At 45.2% G+C, this 19,936-nt stretch overlaps 2 protein-coding genes across 2 annotated transcripts in view; one reads left to right on the top strand and one right to left on the bottom strand.

The window, feature by feature from the left end:
• The window catches only part of MAML2 (mastermind like transcriptional coactivator 2), a 212,340-nt gene extending 197,336 nt beyond the window's left edge, over positions 1 to 15,004 (bottom strand). Inside the window, 2 exon segments of the mRNA XM_051780138.1 lie at positions 12,672 to 13,016; positions 13,018 to 15,004. Coding sequence (XP_051636098.1) covers positions 12,672 to 13,016; positions 13,018 to 13,068 — 396 coding nt within the window. The 5' untranslated portion in view covers positions 13,069 to 15,004.
• LOC127467792 (uncharacterized) overlaps positions 1 to 19,936 on the top strand; it is a 284,436-nt gene that overhangs the window by 183,465 nt on the left and 81,035 nt on the right. The gene's annotated exons all lie outside the window — the stretch shown is intronic.

The raw sequence follows: 19,936 nt of genomic DNA, 5'->3' as shown, positions 1-19,936 counted from the left end.
GACTCAAGTAAAATCTCATAGGAATACATTTTTCAAAGGTCTCTAGAGATTTTAGGCTGAGATTCAAAAATACAATTAGATGTCCAGTTCCCCTTGGTTTCAGTAAAGTACAGAGAAGATTAGATGCCTAGATGTTATAAGTAAAAAAGATTTGGACTCCTAGCTGTTCCAAGACTGATCATTGGGATGCAGGAGAAGAATGCAGGAGTTCAAGGATCAAACTCACTATCAATCACAGTTACTGAAATAATTTTAACTCTTTAAATTTCCTGTAAGAAAATTTTTAAGACATAATTGCTCTTCATTTCATTGTAATTGCTTTAAATAATCCTCACATGGGCATGCAACACACTTACATTATAGAACATTACAGAGGCATCCAAGCAGCAGCACTACCAAAATTTATTTAGAGTTCAGAGACACTCAAGATTCTGTAGCGTGAGTCAAAATGTAAAGGGTGACCAGGAGAACCTCCACATTTTCTGCCTTTCCCACACCACTCTGCCCTACTTAAGTGTCATTAAAAATACAAGACAGTGGATGTACTACTATTCTCAAAACTTTGGTATACTTTTAAGTATTTCCTGAATCAGATCAATAAAGATGCCTTCTCCAAGATGGGGTCCACTTAAGGAAGCAGCACTCAACACAGAAAGTATTTATAATCATCTGTTTAACATCACACATATTTTTTTAAGTATTTTTCTGAACTGGAGCCTGAGCATTCAGAACTGCATGCCCAGTCTGTGAGCACTCATGGCCTCTGGTGAGAGGCTGAAGAGCCTACAAGAGCCTTGTCAACTCACAGAAGTTTTTGCTCTAATTTTCTTATGACAATGATGCAGGACCTTTGAGCTCACCCTTTATAAAACTAATGGGAGGAGGAGAGAATACACTTGTGATCATTAGATTTCCAGTTGAAGTAAAATGAGGAAGACAGCTAGAGAAGCAGAATGAGGGAACACGAGGAGAACATGTGGAAAACATGTGTTAAGCATCTCTCTTTTAGCCTGGCCCTCTGGCCTTTCCAAGCTAGAAAAACAACATTATGAAGCAGTGTCAGGAGCATGAAAGGAGAGAAGGGAGGGCAATAGACCAGGTGAGAGAGGGGTGAATGTGGAGGAGGAAGAATGGCTAATAGCTTTGGGAAGTGGAGGAGGGGGACGACAGAGAAGGACTTCACCAGGGTAAGGGGATGAGTGTGACTTTTGTGACCAAAAGTCACAATGTGAGGCTGTGGTGAAGAGTCCTTCTGACCTGTGTCAAAGAGCCTGTGCTTTGATGACAGCCTGGGAGACCCAAGCACAGACAGGATGTCCTGGGAGAGGGCTGCAAGAACCACGATAGTCCATTGCAGTAAATAGCCCTTATGGCAGTTATCCTTCATGGGCACGACAGAATGAACACACATCCAGTACATTAGCAAGGGGGTTACTGATCTCACTAGCCATCCTGACTCTAGCAGGGTCCCTCAGATATATTGTGTGTGGTACAAATGTATGTCAAAGGCCTTACATATGGTTGGTTTATACTGAAAGTTTTAGAAGTACATACTGTTTACTCAAGGAACTGGATTAACTTCTGCAGAGCTATTCTGGTCCACCTGTAAATACACAGACTAAAGGGCTTTATGAAATGTAGTTACTGTGTATTAGCAAGTGGCAGTTTTTAAAACCTGGATATCTCGTGTTATGAATGCTGGAGGTTTGTTTTGGTTTCTAAACACCAAAAATGACAGGATCAGGCTATACAGCTACTGGATACCAATATTTTTTCCCCAGTTCAAAGCCGTTTTTTATCCCCCAGTCCCCTAGGGCTAAAAAAGTTGTGTGTTAAACTTGCAGTATAAACTGCTGCTGGGAATTACCCTCGTCCTGATGCCCTTGCTTAGATGAATAGCAAGGTCTGTATGGTGATTGACCAAGACGGTGAGAGGGGAGAGGACTGTGGTGTTCCCAGCCCTGCTCACACAGGAGCCTCAAAGACTCCAGCCCAAGCACATCTACAGCTTCCTTAGTTGCTGAGAGTGACACTTATGGCATCCTAAGAACTCCTACATGGAGCATGGTCACACCTAATCTGAGGATGGCCTTCATGCTGAACCTGGGGCTGTGCTCTTCGATTCACCACCCACACAGACAGTAAATTGTACCTTTAGGTTGCCTCAGGCACCCTTAGAAGGTCAGTCTAAACTTACCCAAAAAGCTGGCTCAGAATAACTGAATCAGCCATTATCTCTGTTCTCTAAACTGATGACTTTGACAGAAAGCAAGAGGACTTTGTGGTAAAAGGGGCAAAAAAAAGCAGGGAGGTGGGGGGATGGGGCCAGAAAGTGTTTGCAGCTGCTGGCCATCAAATTTCAATTCAATCAACATGACTGAGTTCCAGCTCCTGGGAAAGAGAGCTTTTGACGACATATTGACATAGCCTGAACTACAGTGGTCCAAGTGGCAGTGCTATAATTATAAGGATTATATTTAATACTGCACTTTGAAATGAAGGTCTGAAACACTGTGACACTCTCTCTCTCTCCCTAAAAGCTGGCCAAAATATGTCCTAGGAACCATTATGGTAATACACAAAGTTGGTAGGAAAAAAGAAACGTCAGAACTCAAATCATCATGAAAGGGAATCATATGGCTGGCAGCTCAGGTCTGCTGGGAGATGAGCAGTAAGGAGGAAAAATGAGTGTGAAAGGAAGGGCAATTGGATTTTCAGGATATATGGAAAGTAGTTTTTAAAAGTACAGAATTAACTGGTTTAAGGAAATAAGTCAACTGATAATTAATAAACTACTTCTGAATTTGGATTCTTTTTGCAGCATTTTGTGGACTTCAGCCAGGCTGAGGCCTGTTTGTTGAACAAAGACCAAACCCTGCAAATATTTCTAGACTTGCTTAATTCGACACATCTTGATTTCAGTGTGATTACCCATGTGTGCACAATTAAGCACATGCATAACTGTTTCCGGGAACTGGGCCATAGAGGTAAGCAGCCGCATGTTGAAGACCAAGTGTATGTAGCTTGGAAGGATGTTGAACCAAAAGCTTTCAGAGAAGCAGGGAGAATGCATTTCTTTGGAAAACAAAATAACTGACAATAAACTAGCATAATGACCAAAAATAAAAAGCTTGATCCTGCATTAGGCTGATGTTCCACAGTGCCACGTCCACAGAATTTCCCATAGGCGTTTTCCGGAGGGGCAAATCAGATCAGAATTGAGACTAAAAAACTCAGGTGTTGAGATGCCATAGCAATGAGGGAAAGGGGGGAAAAAAAGAAAAAAAGAGGAGGGGAGAGAAAAAGGAAAAAAGAGGAGGGGAGAGGAAAAGGGGGAAGGGGAGAGGAAAAGGGGGAAGGGGAGAGGAAAAGGGGGAAGGGGAGAGGAAAAGAGGAGAGGAAAAGGGGGAAGGGGAAGGGGAAGGGGAAGGGGAAGGGGAAGGGGAAGGGGAAGGGGAAGGGAAGGGAAGGGAAGGGAAGGGAAGGGAAGGGAAGGGAAGGGAAGGGAAGGGAAGGGAAGGGAAGGGAAGGGAAGGGAAGGGAAGGGAAGGGAAGGGAAGGGAAGGGAAGGGAAGGGAAGGGAAGGGAAGGGAAGGGAAGGGAAGGGAAGGGAAGGGAAGTTGGAGTGTCGGGAGATGGTTTCTAAAGCAACAGAACCCTAAATAAATGGTCTGATTTTCCAAAGTGAAAAACGTAAACTGAACAGCCCAAGCAGCATTTTTGCCAACTGTCACTGGGGTGGCATTTCTAAAATCTGGTGGAATGACTCATCCCAGAACAACAACTGTTGCCAACAAGGTCTTTCCTCCAGGTCTAGTTATTTGAATGAGAGAGATGTAAAAACAAAATAAACAGAAAAATCAGAGACAGGTTCTTCTCTTGGGGTTCAACTCTGAAGCTTCCTGTGAAGTCACCCACTCTCCAAGATGCCTCCCCAACCCACTGAATAGGAATTCAGGTGATCCTCTGGGCCAAGGAAGGGAACAGCCCTTCTGGAGTAAGCTCCCTGTTCCTTAAACCAAATTCTTCCTTCTGCACCTAGTTACCAGCTCTCACATCATGAATATGTGCAGGATGCATCCTCCTGAGCCATTCTGCCCTCCATGGCAGCAAACATTACTAGGGGAAGCATGACCCTGCCGACAGGTAGCACAGTCCTCGAATGGTTTGAGACAGACAGCCTTAAATTCAGGGGGAGCACACTTAGTCCAAAGACTACACTGTTGTGCAGTAATTAAACACAGCCCCATTAACACAAATAACAATCCTTCTTTGGCTAGTACAAACTGCAACAATTTCAAAGACTTTCTGAAGCAGTGTTGTTTTGCTGAATAATTTATGTCCCTGAGTCCTCCAAAAATGAGCAGCATACACTTCAATCCTGCAATAGCTATTCAGTGGAGACAGTGCACATTATGTTCAGTAAGCTCATTGCTTAAACACTGTTGCCATGACTATAAGAAAATGATTTTACTATTGTTTACGAGAGACTCTCAATAAGTCATTACTACAGTAGCCAGAGTTTCGCTTCAAATCAAAATTTTTGGGAAGAAAAGAAAAATCTCACAGGTGAATTATCTTGATCTTTGTGATCAAGATAATTCACTGAAAGACTTCAAAACTGAATACATCGTACAGTGAGGAATGAAAATAAATAAGAATCACCACTGTCTCAGGACTATTAACTATCTGGTTTTCTGACTGTTTCATTGGCAAATTCCATGGAGAAGAAAAGCCCTGAACTAAATACCTGTTGTAACTCATTTTCAAGGAAGATGTAATTTATAGGGCAAGCACCGATATAGGAGTTCAACTGTGATAAGTAATGCTGTAAAAACAAACCGCTTTGTACACAATGTAAGGGGGAAAAAGACTTTAAAAATCTGAATTAGAAGAAACATTTGGGATTATGAAATATGGCTTTTCAGTGTCATGCAATGAAATTGATACCTAGAGCACTTAGTTCTGAATTCTCTAGTGCATGTACATGTACAAGAGTCCAGTACATAACTTCTTGATCTCAATAATGTGCTGATGATCAATAGTTTCCAAAACTAAAAAGTAACTCTGAAGCTGTTGGAAAGTCATCCTCACATTTCCTATGGACAGTAACAGGCCACAGAACACAAAGCAAAGAGATGATTAATGGAGTGCTGGACTAGGAGTCAGGAAATCTGGGCTCCATTCCCAGCTCTGCCACTGACCTGCTGTTTGACCTTGGGCATGACACTTGACCTTTCTGTGCTTCTGTTCCTCCTTCCATTCTTTGTCTATCTTGTCTCTTGAGGCCCTAAGCTATACAGGGAAGGGCACAATTCTCACTGGATGTTTGTATAAAATCTACTCTAGGGAGGTGGCTGCAGGCTCTGTAATAAAGCCAGGGTACCACAGGGATGGCTCTTGCACAATAGCATGTTTTGTTTCAAAACAGAATAGCTATGATGAAGCTTCTTGGTCTTTCATCTGCTAGTCCAGGATCTTACCGGGTCTTTCAGCCAGCTTCAGGCTCAGGCAGCAGGTAAGTGTTTGCAAGATCTGCATCCTCACTTGTCAGAAGCAGGTTCATATAAATTCCTAATTGGTACTAATTTCTCTGCACCTTGATTCAGCTGTGTTTGCAAAAGTATCAGAATTATAACTGAGTGACACATATAAAAGTAGCTACAGGAGCCATTTCTGAACAAAAGGGATTTCTTCAGGGAAATGCCAAAACCTGTATGTGAAACCACAGGTATGAGGTATTTTCGAATTAAAACTAAAATAAATTATATTTTTTCAGTAAGCATGTTGGAATTTTGTGTAAATTATTCAATTAAGAAATATTTTGTTTCTCCCACCCTGATCCGTAAATGGGAACTATCCTTCATTACTACCAGATGGGAGGCAACACACGCAGAACCAGGTAGCTCCCACCTGCTAGCACTGGGGTGCACATGCAGCCTCACAGAGAGCTGATCAATGGTGTATATGATCTCAGTTCCAGTCCTGCTTTGCTCCAGCATCAAGTACATGAAACTTGGACACAGACAACTTAATTGGGAGACTAATCTGAGTACAAGCTGATGCAGGATCAGAAGCAAGTAAAGCAAGAAAGACTCATTGAGGTTTGCATTTCCAGTACTTATATCTGTGGGTCAAAGGCTGAAAATGTGATATGAATGCACCTCAAAGGCTTTGCCAAAGCAAACATTCAAAACTCCTGTCTTAGGCTCCATCAATAATGAATTTGGCTTCTGAGCAGCCATAAAACTTACCCTCAGATCTCAATGCACTTTACAGAGATGATAAATAGTATCTTTCATAAAGGAAACCAAGGTTTATGGAAGTGAAATAATAGGAGTAATCTGTTGAATAGATCCTAGAGTCAGAGTAGAAACACTGACTTTTTAGTTTACAGCATGCTCACCTAAAAACTGTTGTTTGAGGGTTGCAGGTATTTTGTTTTAGGTATTGGTGTTGGCACTTCAGTACAATTATGGACTGATTAACTGCATCTAATAATACTTTGTAAGAACCTGACAAGGTATAACAAATTCACAAGTTGGCTCTCAAGTGTCTATGGGAAGCTTTCCAATGGAAATCTGGGACATAAATAGTTTATGCTTTTATTTAAAAGAAAAAAAGAAAAAAAGAAAAAAAAAACCAGAAGAAAAATCTATCTCTTAATACTGTTAAGTTGAAAATGTGCTCCAAATCTCATTCAGCACCAACTCCTCTTCTGCAGCCAAAACCACTGCTTTTTTTCACTGCTCAAAGCTGTTCCAAACTGGAGCAGCATGATATGGGTAAGACCCTTTTCAAGTTTACAGACACTAATTAAGATTCACGGCAAACACAGACCTGTCATGAATCCCATCAGCCTCATCCTACTGCTGCTGAGAGTACCACCACTGGGAAGACATCCAAGGGAACGCTGACATACGGACACTGGAGAGAGGTCAAAGAGCAGAGACCTTGTTCTTCTTCTCTTCAGAGCAGCCAGGTGCCTAAAGCTGTTCTAGGCACCATGAGCTGATTGTGTGCCCTCTAAAGTGTTGTATAGTGGTTGCTTTAATCACCTCCCTGAACTCCATAGATGTGATGGTATCAGGTCATTATCATGTAGAATTGAGCCTTCTGCAGAAACCAAGGTCCCATGTGCTAGTGAGACAGTGCCACCTGAAGAGCTTAAGCATAGAAGGAAAATAGTGGCACAGCAGGGGACATGTATAAGGTCACAGAGACACTTTCTGGCAGAGCTGACACCTCTGTGTCAGTGCTTTGTTATCTGAAGCAGCTTGCCAGCATAGGAAGGGCAATATGAATGGAGCAGTGGAGATACTACCCTTCCCAAAGTCGTCAAAGGACAGGGATGTAATACTTCTTTTCCACTAATGAGACATAGTTAAGTTTCAGTTTCACAAGACAACAGGCTTAATAAGAAAGGCAGACTACAAGCCTGTGAAGACAGTATCTTGGTAGAAGGGATTGTTGACAGCAGTTAGGAAGAAGAATGGAGGCATGCTATGGCCTTTCTTAACTTGCTGACTAACCTAGCTGCGGGGGTTTTTTGGTTGCTGCAACTTAACTGAACCTCACATACACCTTCTGCAAGCAGTGTTCTTTGAAAGGGGAGAAGTACTAATAGTGATGCAAGTCAAAGTTTCTGCAAAACAGCTTCTCTAACTCAGACATGCCTTTCTAAGGTTCAGATTTCCCCACAGAGCAGCTAACATTTTTGCTGGAGTCATACTTCTCAGCACAGAACAAACAGAAGCAGTATATCACTTCCCTTTGTTGTGGTGCTACAGACGAGGGACTCAATTCGAGTACTGCAGGGGATGCAAGAACTCTATCAGAGAACATGCAGTAATAGCCAGGAAAGTTAAGTGCACGAGTTGGCCTTGGAGAGCATGTCAAGTCCAGGCAGAGACACTGTTCCTATGCTCACTACCTACAGCAAGTTTGGTGGTGGAAACAGTCTGTGAAACAGTTTCAGAATGTAGGAGACTTTCATTAGATGTATTCAAAGCTTAAGAAGCTTTAAATGGGGCAAGTGATTTGGTGGGAGTGCTAAGCCTGAAGAGGCTCCCACACTAGTGTAAATTTAACAAACTCACTTTCTGAACTTTTCATTACATATAGCTTTTATGCAGCTTCCAGGGAGTCTTCTTGATTTTGGTTTGGAAAACATTCTCGTGGCTGAGGGGAACAAAGATTTTAAATGGTGCTCATGTCCATCCTAACCAAATTGCTCCCAGCAGGCCAGAGGGCCCATGACAGGAGACCAAAGTTTTCTACCCACAATGTGACATTCATTTTGCCTGACTTGGCTACATAAATTGGCTTTATCAGAACACAGCTTCACTGCTGCAGAAGCCCAAGTAGCAGACAGTGGTCCTTCACCTCACAAACAGAACATTTCATTGCTTTGGCACTAAACTTTGTCAGGCACAAGATCCCACTCTAGCTTTGCAGGATGGTTTGTGCTTTAATCCACCTGTACTCACCATACTGTAACGTCACTTCACCCCACAACTGGTCACTTTATACTGCTTGCTTCAGACCACTTCCAAAAGTTACATACATTCACAACCAGAAAATGAAAGTATTTCCGCAGGGTACCCTGGAAGCCAACTAGCAAACAAAGCAAAGAGCTTGGGAGATGGCTTAAGTGTAAACTTGGGCAAAGATACTAGAGCACAATCGTACCTTTTAAAATACTCAGGGACCTTTAATGCTAGCACATGAGGCCAAACCTCAGCAAGCACAGTGTGGATCATAAAAAAAAAGTCCTAAGGAAATTAATTCAGGATCTCTGCATAAAATAACTGCCTAAATTGAGGTTTTACAAGTCAACCTTGGCTCTTGGTACCAGTCAGGCAGCCCTGTTTTCCACTGAGATCCTCAGGGAACTGGAACAAACCCCTTGACTCTTCTAGATTTGTACAGCTCTTGATAAGAATTTAGGGGAGCAGGAGCAATTAACATATTCCCCTCTTCCTTGGATACAACCCCCTTATAAGATTGTTTTCCCTTTTCTTTTTTTCACCTGTTTGCAGACTACATCTGAGGAGCAGACCGCTTTCACAATCACTTTTCCAAGTAGAGAAAATATTAATATATTGCATTATTATTTTAAATTAATTGTTATAATGATAAATTCAGCACAACTCTGAGATGGGTAAAAGTAGAACAAGTCACCTGTGACTGATGACAAACATCCCTTACCACACTCACAGCCATCTGTGTGATGGCTGCGATGAAAGAACCTGACCTGAATAACACAGCAATGCCCAAGAGACAGAGTTCCTGGTTTGCGCTGAGCAAAATGAGCAAGGCTCAGCCTAAGTCAGAAGAACGACGGAAGGAACTGGCTGACGGAGACTTGAAACTGCAGTGCAAGAACTTTCGTATTACCAGTTCAGTGCTTAAGGCACCGAGGAATGCCCTCCAGAGCTAACTGTTTATATGTAACATAAATAGTATAAACAGCTAAGTGCTGGAGGGCATATACATACATATAGATGTATGTATAAAAGAAAGACAGAATATTTTATCTGTTCCACTCTGCACCATGAAAAGTTACACCACCATGTAAATAAACAAATGTCAGCTCTTGGAAAATGCAGGGAGGCAGAAAGTACAAAAGCTTCCCTAGCCATGTCCTGAACAATAAATTTTTCCTTCACCCACACTCACATCCACTGGTCCAGCTAAAAAATCAGATCCCCACTCTCCAATTAGAAAATGCTGCTGCCAAAGGTACTTTCTCAAAAATCAAAGTAACACTGTCAAATTAAGCCCAAAGCAAGTCCCACTAAAAACTCTCTCTTCTGCCAGTTTTAAACTCTCCATTGGGAAAAGATAATTATCAAATAGTAGTATCAACAATGTCAGATAATCACTTTAAGCTCTTTGATGTGTTCAAGTGTATGTTGCTTCAAATGTTACTGAGTATCAAATATTTACTCTTGAGTCCAACTGTATAAATGACCCATCCAACGCCCCTAAAAATGGCAGGCACACATGTAACAAGAGCAGTGGAACCTGCAAAGCAAAAGAAACAACCCAGGGTTTTGCAAAGATTGTCCTGATAGCCAGAAGTCCCCAACGAGAGTTATAACTGCCTTTGCACTTATCTGTGTGGAGGTGTGGGGTTTTTTAAGTGGTGGACTTACAGCAAGGCAGGTGGAACTTTACATTCACCTTGGAGTCAGAAAGGTCTCACATGCTCAGTGTGAGAACTCACACCAATGCTCCTGTCTTACGCTTCCTCGTGCCAGAGCTATACCTGCTGCAACTAAAGCTCAGAACTGCCCCTTGTTCTGGGACCCTGTGCACCTCAGATCTGCTCTAAGGAAAAAATCTGGAATTAGAGGAATAATGCATATAAGCTTCCACTGGATTTCCTCTTGGGAAACACCCCACAGAGGATGAATTCTGCTTAGAGATTGTTCTCTTGCCACCCATTTATAATGCACAGGACAGCAGGCTTAGTCTGCCTTGTCCTTCCTCTTCAAGTACCATTGGAATAACTGGCAGAGCAAATTCATTTTCCAGCTGTGGCTGGAGGAAAGGCAAGACCCTATTATTTCTTGGTCCATCCCTTCCCTCTGAGCTTTCAAGAAGAGGAGCACAATGCTATACTACCTGATATATGACCCTCAGCCACTTGAATTCATTCCACTTAGACACGCGCATTTTGCTTTTCCTTTTTAATATTTGCAACAACGTTCTAAGAAGCTCTTGGTAAGGGGAATGTGTATCTCCATGACAGAAAGACGTGACTTTGAACTGATGCCTTTCTCAGTTTCTTAATTAGGCAGTCCTACCAGAGCAGCAAATGAGGAATGCCTATGTCAAGCATAGAGTGGGAGGATCAGCGATGTGCTGTGATACCATTACAACAATGCTGCTTCATGAGCCAGCATTTCTTCAGTGTTGGAACACGGTTCAGGGCCCCAAACATCATGCTCACTGAAGTCACATATCTTGTCAGCAGGATTACTGACCGCTAGCATGCAAAAACGATGGGGTCTTGGTCAGACCTTTTGCTTGTCAAGGACACGTATGTGTGGAGTTTTCTGGGACGTACTGCAACATGCAAGGTGGAGTGAGGGCTGTGCACAGCATCTCCAGCAAGGGGCAGGTTAACATTCATTAGTGGTATTTCAGAAACAAGGACAACCTCTCTGCACTTAGGACATGAAAATCTTTCAATATTTTCTTTGGAGTAATTTCATTTAGCATTTTCAAACAGCTGTCTCCAGCTATTTCATAATAATAGTAATAACTAGTAAAAAAAAATCTGAAAACAAAACAACAAAAAAACCCCCACATAGGCCTGTCCCCTGATTTCAGAAAGTGAATTTTTCTGGGACATACATTATTAGGCGAAAGTTGTTTTTTTTTTTCCCATAAGGCAAGTGCAAAGCATTACATTAATACACACTGGAAAAATAAGATAATGGCTTTCTTGATTGTGAGGAGGAATGTGGGAGATTTAATCTGAACACTGAGTCAGGTCGAAGCGCCTAAACTCCCCTTGGACACAATGTTATCGCATTTAACGCTTACATCATCACCCTCACCAATGATGCTGAGTAACGCAGCCCCAAAGGTCGATCCACGCACCGCAGCGAACTCCCGGGTAAGAAGGGAGAAACGACCACAAAGGTACCGTCTTAGCATACGTCAGGCACTAAGATAAGTTTGATGTCTGGAGCAGAGGGAGCGATCTATTTTCAGCTGTTCGAATAGGAGCCACGGGCCTATCAGGACGCAGTCACTCTCAATGTTTCGCATGTGCGCCGAGAATTAGAGTTGGGAGGCAGCGCAGCATACGCCTTCAAAAGCGTGGGGCACTGACTGCTCGTAATAAGTAATAGGAGACACGGCTTCGCCTCCTTGACATGTTCGGAGCAATTTCCAGTTGAAAAAGGTCAACATATCATTTACAAAGCGGCAGTGCCTGGAAAACTCTCGTAACTCTGCTCCGCGAAACACACTGGGTGACAATAACAACCCGAGCATCGCTGGTGAGGTCGGCATTCGGAGCTGACCCGCAGGGCTCTCGGCACTCACCGCTGCCCCGGGCGGAGCCACCGTCCGAGTTCGAGGGGCACGGCCGCAAACTGAGTGAAAATAGGTGCCTGAACCTCTGACGAACGGGATGAAGGGGGGCGGGGGGGGCAACTCTGAACTCGGGCGATACTTTAGCGCTACTTTTCACCCCTGCTCGGGGACACGCTGACAGCGCCGGCCGCCGGTGCCCTCCTCAGGGACGCAGCTGTCACCGCCTTGGCAGGGCGATGGCAGAGGCGCGAGACGCGTGATTTTAGGACCGCAACACGATTTAAAAAAACAAACAAAAACCAACCAAACAGAAAACACCCCAAGCAGTCTCAAAATCCCGTCGAGGCGCACATTCGCCCCCCGCTCGGCGCCGGGCAGACCTGCCCACCGCTCCTCGCACCCTCGATGCCGTGGCGGGGGTCCATCGCCTGGCAGGGACCACCCCAGGGTGCCCGAGGCGCGGCGGGCCGGGCTGGGCTGCCCACGGACACGGTGCCGGTGCGCGGCGCTGGCCCCGCACCGCGGGACGGTGCGGGCGGGGCAGGCGCCCCGAGGGAGCGAGCGGGGGTCCCCGGCGCGGCGCCTCCCCGCCGGCAGCGGGCGCTGTGACTCACCGCCAGGAGCGCCGAGGCGCGCTGCTCCCCCGCCGGCTGCTCCCCGTTGATGCCGCCGTTGCCGAGGAGGTGCTGGTGGTAGTCCGGGGGCGCCGCGCCGGCGGCGGCGGCGGGGGCGGCGGCGGCGGCCGCCTTGGGGTGTTTGCCGGCCTTGCGGGCGCCCTGCCCCTGCTGCACGAGGTGCAGGAGCTGCAAGGTGCTCTCCCGCTCGCGGTCGGAGCTCTCGGCACGGCCCCGCTCGTAGCGCCCCTCGCAGCTGAGGTGGTGCTGGCGGCAGACGGCGATGCGGGCCCGCAGCCGCTCCACGATGGCGCTGTGCACCCGGGGCGCCGCCGGGCCCCCCCCCCAGCAGCCCGGCCCCCAGCCCCGCGGCCTGGGGGGGAGCCGTGTCGCCCATCGCTGGCTGCCGGTCCTGGCCCTCCGGATGGGTCGGTCCTCACTGCCGCATGGAGGAGGGCGGGGGGGGTGGGGGGGAGAGGCGGGGGCAGCGGCGGGAGCCCGAGCCCGGGGGCTGGCGGCGGGGCGGAGGGCGGTCAGCCCCGCGCCCCCAGCCCACCCCCGCCCGGCCCCCGGGCGGTGACGGCCCCGCGGGGGGTTGACAGATCGGGGGGCGGGGGGGGTCGCTAGGGCTGCGCCAGCATCGGCCGGCGGGAGGGGCGGGGGTCGGGGCCGGGCAGCCCCCGCCGAGGGGCGCCCCGGGAGGGGGTACGGAGGGGGCTCCGCCGGGAGAGAAGGGCGAAAAAAAATATCAAATAAAGCGAGCCGCTGCTTCCAAAATGAATCCCTGGACGGAGGAGCTCTCCCTCGGGAATGAGTGAGACTTGGCAGGTTTATTGGGTTTATTTTATTTCGGGGGCGCGGGGGGGGCTATTCCTTGAAGTGTAAATTTAAGGCATTGCCGTGCTCGGCGGTGCGGAGAAACCCCCGGCGGACCGAAAATCTCGTAGGTTTGGTGGAGTGGGTTTGTTGGGGGGGTTTCTTTCTTTTTTTTTCTTTCTTTCTTTTTTTTTTTTTTTTTTTTTAAGTCTTTAGTAAATGTGCAAATAAAGAGCCGGGGAAGGAGGAGGAGGAGGCGGCTCGGGTTAGTTTAGTCTTTGTGCTTTCTCGTTTCTCTCGCCCGCTCGTTTCTGGCCACTCTCCGGCGTGTGACTGTGTCCGGCTGGCTGCCGCTAAACTGTAGTTCCTCTGAAAATCAGAGAGACGGATTCCCCGGTCCGGAACAATGTCAGTCAGTGGACTTCCAGACCACGCTTCGCCTTCGCTTAATCCAGCCACTGGGTAAATCCGTATTGCTTTCAGTGTTCATTTTACCCCTTAGTATTAAGCAGAAAGCTACGGACCCAGGCAAAGAGCTCCTCTCGCGTACTTTCCCTTATACTCCCAGATATTGAATAGTTTCAAGTACAGTTTCAAGAAAAGCACGGAGGAGGGAGGGGGGGAGGAAAGGGGAAGGGGGGGGGGGGAACCACCCAGCCCCTCTTCAGACAGTAATTACAAACGGAGAGTTGCACTTACAAACTTCCAGCATTTTGCCCCCAGAACAGTCCAGCGGCCACTTTTCCTTTGTGTTTTTGTATATTCCATGCCCGGCCCGGCGGGTGGGTGGTTGCCGGTGGGCTGTCGGCGCTGCCGGTGCTGGCGCTGCCCGTGGCCCGTCGGTGCGGCGCGGCGCGGAGCGGAGCGGGGCGCTGCGGGGGCGGGAGGCGGGTGTCACCGGCGGAGGGAGAGCGCGGCCGGGGACGCGGCGCCCGGGAGGCCGGGGCGAGGCACGGAGCCTCCCAGCGGCCGCCGAGGGGAGTCGGGCTGCCGCCGCTGCTCCCCGGGAGGTATGTGCATGGGAGGAAGCCGAGGAAATCCCCGCTCCCCTCTTCGCTCTGTACCTGAGTGCCGAGCCGGGCGCGGAGCGGAGCGGCCGCCGAGAAGCGCAGCCTCCCGCGCTCCCCCTCTTCCCCCGGCGGCGAGACCTTCAGGCGAGTACGAGGGAGTTCTCAAATCAATCACGGCGCTGCGCTGCTCTGCCAGCTGGATTTCTCTGGAATAGACGGTAGAAAAACAAGCAGTGCCTTCTAGGGCGCTCGCATGCACGGGACGAGCGCACGACACGAGGTCAGGCTCGGGATGTGGGAGCTCCGCGCGCTGACAGGAGCTTCTTGGGTGTCCAGGGAAAGTCACGTAGCGCCGGCACTCTGGTTCTTCCCCGGGAAAGCCGTAGCCTTGGTTCTTCTCTCGCCCGGCTCCTCTATTTAGAGCAGGGTAATTTTAGACTGAGAGATCTGGCCCATGGAACTGGCCTTGCTGCAACTGGCAGCCGTCAGGTTCTGCGTGTTGCTGTAGGTGAGCTGTGAAGGAGGATGCAGAAATAGCTGGGAGCTGGCCGCCTTTATTAAAGCAATATGCTGTTGTACTACCGTGGCTGCATTAGCCAAATTCCCAAATACCTCTGGGAATAAAAATGGCCCCCCAAGCACGCAGACACACATCCCTGATGGAAATCCTCTAAGGTCGTTTTGTACTAAGGTACAGCCCTTAGTACATGGATGCATCTTCTCATTCAGTTCTGCAATGGATCCAATCAGAAAAACACACAATTTCATCACAGCATACCGAGAGCATTAAGCTAAGGATGAGGAGTTGATGATAACCCTCTCAGGTGGTTTTATTGCCTTCCAAGGTCATGCAAATAAATACTTTGAAAGCTAATGATGAAATGACACATTCCTGGAAAATCCCCCAAACTATAAAAGATACACAGCATTGGACACATGGGAAATATGAAAGCCCCTGCTTTCATGACCCCCACCTCCTTCATGTTGCAACAAACCTTCATGTTTGTTGCAACATGTGGGTATCCAGGATCTGGCTCAGTGAGCACCAGCCAGAGACCTCAGTACATTCAGACCCATGTTTGTCTCAGGAAAGGCTTTGAGTCTTTGCCAAGGGATGAGGTCTGGGGGAGCAGGCTTGGGGATGTGCTACCTTCAGCGGAAGGCATTATTGCTAACAGGAAAAAGACATCTTTTTGTTTGTTTGTTTAACCTTGAACAACTGAGGAAGAGTGGGTTATTATTTGATACATAACAGTTACTTGCATCTGTTGAAAACAATGGGTTGGCACAGCTGGAAAATAAAATGAAATTTTAATGTTTGTAAAATAGTATACAATGTTACCTTTGCTTCAGGCCTCACTTAGGCTTTTATTTGTTCTTTACAGCTCAATGTTATTGCTCTGCTTAGGAGGGTCAGTCACAGAACACATGTGCAACAGTAACACACCAATCTCATGGAGAATAAACAGGGGTATTTTACATGACAGCTTGGCTGGGATTTTCAAAGTGGCTGTGGGAATATGAAATCCGTGGTGCTGCTCCGGAAGCTATCAAGGCAGCTGGATGAGTTCTCTCTCTTACAAGATTTTGTAGAACTCAGTGACTGATCTTTCAAAACAAAGTTGTTTTTTTTTCATTTTAACTTGAGAAGTTTAAGATTCACTTTTTGCCAAACAGCATCTCGTTCGGTCTGTGGTTTGATCTCCCTTTCGGGGTGAGAGGCAGCTGGCTGCGGGGCTGCACTGCGAGTCCCGCTCGCTCAATCCGCAGCAAATGCTGCCCCTGGTGTTTCACAGCAGGAAATACCCCAAAACCGTCCCTCGGCTTTCCATGTTTTGTCCAGAAGACCTTGGTGAATGCCACCATCCCTGGACACCACCATCAGTTTTGGATAGGTTGGTTGTCAATTTTCTTAAAAGCAAACTGTTCTTAACATGATCATAACATCCCTTGTGCTTTGTGTTACTAAACATGCACAGGATAAAACATTTAATGTAACAGGACCTGAACAATTAATTACTTTTTTCCCCTTCTGTTGACACTGATTTGTGACCTTTTTACATGATACTGTAATCTCACATGAGCTGTCATGCTTGAGCATTTTTTCTGTGTGAATTCCCTACTGTTGTTGAAGCTCTGAGTTTCCCAAGCTGGCAGCCCCTTCCAGATCAGCAAAGCACTTATTTGTGCTGGGTTCACAGCCAGACATCCCATTGTGGTAATACCTTTACAAAAATGGAACAAAAAGACTGAGCTGAACCTATGTCACCTAAAATCTCAAGTGCATACCTTGTTCATCTGTGTTTAGAAATCATGTATCAAATTGCCTCAAAGTTGTATTAAATCCACAGGAACAGCTTAATATCAATCCTGAGGATGTTACAACTTTGGAGCTTAGAATTTTCAGCCATTTCTATTATTTGCTTTTCAGCAAGGATTCTCGGCTGTTTTGAAGGCCTACAGTTATACATACATGTATTTCTGAGGGTATTCCAAGCTAGGCAGGCCCCTATCATGCTGCTTACCTTGCAAATTGTTTAACTTTGAAGCAGAGTCTGACTGCACTCGAGTCAGTTTTCTTGCCCTTAAATTTTGGGCACAAGGTGCATGCAACTGCTACTCTGTTTAAACTGTAAGGTAAGCCATTCTGAACACACCATTTTTGGTTTTTTATTTTTTTTAAAAAATAAGAATATACTCCCCAGAGCAATCTAAAGAAACTAGGTTTACAGGTTATTTAATAAACAACGGGGGAAAAAAACCCCAAACAACCCCATGCCATCACTTACTACCTAGACAAATAACAAAATTCACATAAACTATTCGGGGAAGTGGAATCACTGACGTGGTTATTATCAGGTTTTTTCAATATAATTTTGGTAGATCATATTTCTTACATTCTTTTGTCTAATCTCTAAATGCAGATTATAACTTGGCATTTCTTTCTTCTCAGAGCAGAATCAGAAAGTCAACTTTTTAAAGTCTCTTTTGTGTATGGTGGATATTTCTCTTGGAGTAGTATTGTATTTACATGTGTTTGTGTATCACATGTGTACACTAGCACACCCACTCTGTTTATCCAGACAGACTTACAGAAGGATAAAACCAGAAGTCTTTATTTATCCAAATAAAAGTAAACTAGAGGAGCTAAGCATGGGAATTGCCTGCAATTGCCTGAGGAACTGCTAAAAATAGCTGCTTTCTGGAAACAGGAGAAGCCTTCACTGTCGAAAAAGTAACAGTAACAGCTATCTACTATTAGCAAACTACTTTCTTTCCAAAACCCGAAGGACACAGGGACAAAAATCGCTTCTTGTCATACTTCACTGCGAGAACTGGACAGAATGTAGACTAAAAAGGGCCTTCTGTCCCAGAAGTACATCATGTTGGTAAGCCTGATCCTGTGCATAAATACCTTGTGTGAACTTCATCATTATCACCGTCTCCAGTTACAGAACTTAAACTAGAGCAGATTATCAAAACATTACAGGAACTAAAGTAATTTCCAAGTACGATCATTAATCACCCCCGCCAAGTCTAATCACATTCTGAGCTCTCTTCATTGTTCCATTAAGACAGGTACTTTATCTTAATTAGAGTTACTGCTTCAAAAATTAACACTAAAGACAATTTAAAATGTCCTATCGGAACAAACATTTTATTCTCTCACCTCCTAACTCCATTCAACTTTGATGTGGAAAAAAAAACCATGAAAGACTGGGCAGATTTCTGACTTCTCCCATCATTAGATATTTGCACAATTTTTTTCTGCTAGAAATACTCTTACTGAGTAATTCTATATATAGAAAGTCTCAGGAGGTAGAGTCCTCTTTGTGCTTCATGCTGTACAAGCACTAGCATTTACAGACTGACCTGGAAAATTTGATCTAAATTTTTACATATTTACTTTTCTAAACAATATTTTCATTTCCTGTGGTGAAGACAAATGTAAACATGATGTAATGATACTTCACTTTTGCTGTCTTGCAGAAACACTTCAGATAAAACAACAGCCACAAAAACATCACTTCCTCCAATCTCAGTGAGGGGAATATCAGGGTTTAACAGAGACTATACACACAAACATCGTATATACACACAAATATCGTTTAACAGAGACTATACACACAAACCCTGCAAAATCAAATCAAATATCTGTTTCTTGCTGAAACAGAAATCAGTGATGGCAATTTGAGGCATTTTCTTAGTCCCACTGGGGATAGCACACACAAGATTAGTAAACCTCCAGAAGCACTTTCTACCAAGAAACTTCAGCAGGATTCTTTCGGATACCTGTTAGCAACAGAAAAACACTCTTCTGGGAAAAAAAAGTGCCTGCAGGAACAAGTAGTAGATAGCTTACACTTTTTAGGTGAATGGAGAGGAGGTGGGAAACAAGGTCTGGGATATTAAAAAATTGCTCACTGAACAATTTGGCCATTTTAATTTTCAATCAAAATGTATGTATTCTTGAAATACTACCTTTAATCAGCAAGCCAGAATTTCCCAAACTTATTTCTTAATTTGGTAGCAAACAGTTTAAATGTAGCAAAATGAAGGAAAAGGAATAGAGAATTCCTTCAGCTTTGGTAACCAGGGAGACGGATATGAGACATACCAAATCTCAGAATTTTATATATCTAACTCACAGTTTTGGAAGAAGGTATGGAAAGAATATCTTCAACATAAGTTGAACAAATCTCAATCTGTATACTGAGAATTTTCATTTTGGTTTTGTATATCTTGTATCTGTATGTGGAAAAAAGGAGAACTGATGTTATTAGCTCTCTCTAATAGCATATAAACCATTGCCTAGTTTCAACTCCTTAAAAAAGTAAAACCAGTTCATTTCTTACAATGAATGCTGGAAAAAGGGTAGTGAATGACAAATCTAAGGTGCAGTCTCTGAATAAAAAACTCAGCAGATGTTCACTGTTAAGCTATACACCTGTTAGCAGTTGCCTTTCCAATCAAGCTATTTGTTTCCAGTAGAGTGGTAAATCTTACAGACAAATCCATGAGAAATCAGGTTTCATTAGTTTTGCTTCTGAGAGAGTAACCTGTTAAAAGAATTCAGAGTGTAAACAGTATCTTGCCTTTCACTAGGTTGCCATATTAGCCACAAAAGACTAATAATGTGCATAGAGCAAGATGTAGGAACAGTTCCTAACTGGATTCCAAACGCTGTGCCTCACATGTTATCTTAGACTACATCTGATTCATTTCATATGCAGCACAAAATACAGGAACAGAAACACTGAATGATTTGGGTTGGAAGATTATAATGGCCTGGGACATCTTCCATTAGACCAGGTTGCTCTGACCCATCCTGACCCAACCTTACAACGCTTCCAGGAATGGGGCATGCACAGCTTTTCTAGGCAACCTGTGTTAGTGCCTCACCACGTTCACCCCAAAGATTTTCTTCCCGACATCCAT

The sequence above is a fragment of the Manacus candei genome, unplaced genomic scaffold (genome assembly GCF_025592945.1).
Source record: "Manacus candei isolate 608988 ecotype Guabito, Panama unplaced genomic scaffold, ASM2559294v1 h1tg000014l, whole genome shotgun sequence".
NCBI lineage: Eukaryota > Metazoa > Chordata > Aves > Passeriformes > Pipridae > Manacus > Manacus candei.
Note: the sequence above shows the minus strand (reverse complement) of the source record. Positions and strands in the feature narration are given on the sequence as shown.